The 5013-nt window shown below is 23.0% G+C and overlaps 1 protein-coding gene across 1 annotated transcript in view; it reads left to right on the top strand.

Moving 5' to 3' along the window:
* LOC137652016 (uncharacterized) overlaps window positions 1-3624 on the top strand; it is an 8865-nt gene extending 5241 nt beyond the window's left edge. The window contains exon 4 of the mRNA XM_068385226.1: window positions 2936-3624. Coding sequence (XP_068241327.1) covers window positions 2936-3060 — 125 coding nt within the window. The 3' untranslated portion in view covers window positions 3061-3624. The remainder of the gene's footprint in view (window positions 1-2935) is intronic.
* Window positions 3625-5013: the final 1389 nt, after the last annotated feature.

The following is a 5013-nucleotide window of genomic DNA, read 5'->3' as shown; positions in this document are numbered from 1 at the left end:
GTTTAGACCTTGGATCTATGGGATTTCTTAAGTTTGTTAAAACCACCCACGAATGCGTAGTTGAAGTTTCCCTGATTTTTAGCCCGAGATAACCTATGGTCATCTATCTGGTTGCCAGTTTACAATTTCTGACCGTAATCTCTAACAATAAATGAAGTTGATACTGGATATATTGGAAATACTGTACACATTCCCAATATAAAAGCAGAATCTCAACTTTTTTGGAAATAGTCTACGTGAAGTATATCATTGCATCATTTTTTTTTTATTACCCACTTGAAGAAAACATCATACGTATCTAATATTCTCAAGTATTAAAAATTCTTAGTCATAAATTATTTTATGGTCAAATGTATTTAATACCCTTCGTTACTATTGTCTCTATCATGTATTTCTAGCATGGAATCATGATAACAAATATTGATAATAGATTTCTCATTTCAATCATAATGATTTAATAAAGCCTTTTCATTCTAGACATGAATGTATTGCATCACCGGATGTTCCATTGTTTCGTTTGATGAAAAAGTCTATAGTCTAACTTCAGAGAACGAACACTTTGCTTAAACCGTTGCTACAAATGCCACTCTCTCTCTCTCTCTCTCTCTCTCTCTCTCTCTCTCTCTCTCTCTCTCTCTCTCTCTCTCTCTCTCTCTCTCTCTCTCTCTTCTGATTCATCAGTTGTCCTTGAACATTGCTAAACGTATAAAATAGAATACTCTCGGGAACCTAGTGGGGTCCAAACTATGAACGAGTATTTTGTCAAAAATAATAGTTTGCTTGAAAAAGAGCCGGAGTACTCTGAACTTTATGATTTGTGTCATCATCAGCCGTTGCTAGTCCACTGCAGAATAAAGGCCTCAGTCATATCCGTCTTCTTGGGCCTGTTTATGGTCTTTCTCTGCCATTCCACGCCCGCAAACTTATTAGTTCGTCTATGAATCGTCTTGTATTCCTTCCTCAGCTTCTTTTACAAGCTCTAGGGATCAATTCTAGTGTCGGTCATTACCATCTTATGTCCTGCTCATGTCCATTTCTTTTTTACTAACAAGTTGTTAAATATCCTCTACCACCGAGTATAGATGCTCACATACACATACATACACACACACGCATATATATATATATATATATATATATATATATATATATATATATATATATATATATATATATATATATATATTATATATATTTATATATAATTATTTATATGTATACATTTATATATATATATATATATATATATATATATATATATATATATATATATATATATATATATACATAATATATATATATATATATATATATATATATATATATATATATATATATATATATATATGTATATGTATATATATATATATATATATATATATATATATATATATATATATATATATATATATATATATATGTATATATATATATATATATATATATATATATATATATATATATATATATGTATATATATACATATATATATACATATAAATATATATATATATATATATATATATATATATATATATATATATATATATATATATATATATATATATATATATATATATATATATATATATTGACAAGTATCTTTAAAATACGAATCAATATGAATGACACCTTCTTCTTTCATATCAAGCACTTTATTAGTAAATTTTTTTTTTTTTAAATCCCTGAATGGAATTTTGTCATGGATATAGTAATTGATTTTAAACTGGAAATATGAATATATATTTTTACGTGAATCTGTACTAAGCTTTGGTAAATTAATTATCTTTAACATGTTGTGTGAAACGTGAATGTATTTGCTTTGTTGTTATGGTTTGAACTTTAACTGCTACTAATTTTCCATTAATATGATCATGTTATCAATATGTTTTTGTTTTTGTATTTTTGTTTTTCTGCCAAATTTTCTTTTGCCAAAAATAATTTGGTATATTAAAAATAATAGATAAAATTAAATGTATATATATATATATATATATATATATATATATATATATATATATATATATATATATATATATATATATATATATATATATATATATATTTATATATATATATATATATATATATATATATATATATATATATATATATATGATATTTATGTATATATATGTATATATATATATATATATATATATATATATATATATATATATATATATATATATACATATAAGATATTTATGTATATATATATATATATATATATATATATATATATATATATATATATATAAAATATTTCAATTTCCAATTTCTTATATGCGATATATCTGAAGATGCATATATATATATATATATATATATATATATATATATATATATATATATATATATATATATATATATATACATATATATATATATATATATATATATATATATATATATATATATATATATATATATATATATATATATATATAAAATATTTCAATTTCCAATTTCTTATATGCGATATATCTGAAGATGCATATATATATATATATATATATATATATATATATATATATATATACATATATATATATATATATATATATATATATATATATATATATATATATATATATATATATATATATATATATATATACATATATATATATATATATATATATATATATATATATATATATGTATGTATGTATATATATATATATATATATATATATATATATATATATATATATATATATATATATATATATATATATATATATATATATATACACACACACTATGTATATATATATATATATATATACATAGTGTGTGTGTATATATATATATATATATATATATATATATATATATATATATATATATATATATATATATATATATATATATATATATATATATTCCTAACATTTATGACCATATACTATATATTTTCATTTTTTTCCAGCAAGTTCGACTCTTTTGTCTTTAGTAGCATGGAGATATACCAAGACTGCTAAACAATCCCGCATCAGGAGCCTCATGCACAGGTACGACCCAGAGACTCAGCCACCTATGACGAGGGAAATCTAATGGTGATCAGGAGAACTCTTTGTTTAAGACTGATTTTGGAATGGAATCGGGTTCAGATGCATTCTCAAAATTTCTATTTTAAGAATTCGATGTGCACCACGAGTAATATTTAAGGGTAATATCGTTTTTAGATATTAACGAGTTTTAATATATCTCAAAATTTTATGGTATTGTATAGTGTGTTCATGAGAAGGTGTTATAGTGTAGTATAACATTGATGGTATGGTTTGTGGATTGCAACGTGATATGATGTATTCTAACTTAAGATGATGTGAATTAAGGATTGTGCCAGGATATAATTAATCCCAACATATGATGACGTGATGATTCTGTGTTAAGATGTATTCTAACATTTTGAGATAATATATTTGAATTACACTCTTTTATATCGGATACCTACAGATAATCTGTGATGATGTGGTTTGTGTTTACAGCCTTGTGATGTCTGGCCACATATGATAATGTGTATGTGGATAATATCTACATTTTCTTGTACAAATATAGCGTCATCAATTGTAGGTTATCAAGTTTACAACTATGAACTGTCGTTTTTTTTTTTTTTTTTTTTTTTTCTTTTTTGTATTCAGAAGTTTCCGTGTAAAAATGAAAAAAAATAAGAGGGAAAATGAGAGGATAACGTAGAAACCAAGTGAATAATATGTTATATGTCGTATGTAAACACTTTAATCTACAAACGAATGCACTTGTAGTACCATGAACAAATTATTGGTATGTTATCCTAACTCTCGTATAGCTTTCAACTGATGTCTCAATTGCATTTAAGCTACTATGCTGATTGAGTATTTTTTATTAAGAATATTATATATTTTTATATAGCTCTATGAATATAAGTTGATTTTATATAGAAGATGTTCATCTATGTTTAAATGTTTTCTAAATTGTCGATGTATTTTGGAGGGTCTTTTTATAATTTTCTATTTACGCACTGTTCACCTACGCACAAGTATTTTAAAGTTAAAATTAAGTATTTATTTATATTTGTACGTATATTTATAGTAATAATAGACCATAAATTATATACAAAATATATTTTATTGCATGTTAACATACTTAACAATTACAGCTCAGGATACAAACTGCCTTATGTAGTATAATTTATCTGGATAACTCTGGTGAATGCATTTGGATATATTGTGGCATATTCAACTCATAATTAAGAAGTCACTTTACTATGCACATCTGTGAAACATAGCTTAGTTCACACTTATTGTGCAGTTATTCAAATAAAATATTTTCATTTTACTTATGGTTTTACACATTTTCCATTATTGGTTGACTTTATTATGCGCTTTGTTAGTACATAATTATTTGAATGTCACTGACTTGACTTACATACAAGACTATATATATATATATATATATATATATATATATATATATATATATATATATATATATATATATATATATATATATATATATATATATATATATATATATATATTTATATATATATAAATATATATATATATATATATATATATATATATATATATATATATATATATATATATATATATATATATATATATATAAATATATATATATATATATATATAGTCTTCCAATGAAAAAAATAAGGACTATCCTTGCTTGAACTTTACATGACACATAATCATTGGATATTGCCACCACTCTAAACTTCCACCCTGTAAATCAAATTCTATCTCACGCTAGCAGTCAGAAGTGTCCTTTTCGTGATGTGGAATTTTTTTCCCCAATACACCTCGAAAGAGAAAACACCTTCTCGTGTCAGTTGGCTGTGATAGTGATACAGAGAGCACATGACGCAATGACCTGTCGTGTCATGGAAATGTTAAGCCCAGCAAATACTTTTTACTGAACGCTGGATCGATGTGTACCTAGTTAACGCAGTTTTCTTACCAGGATATTCTATTTTATTTACCTTTTTTTTTTTTTTCTTGTTGGTTT

This window comes from Palaemon carinicauda, chromosome 13, assembly GCF_036898095.1.
Source record: "Palaemon carinicauda isolate YSFRI2023 chromosome 13, ASM3689809v2, whole genome shotgun sequence".
Lineage (NCBI taxonomy): Eukaryota > Metazoa > Arthropoda > Malacostraca > Decapoda > Palaemonidae > Palaemon > Palaemon carinicauda.
The sequence above is the reverse complement of the archived record's forward strand: the minus strand, read 5'-3'. Positions and strand labels throughout refer to the sequence as shown.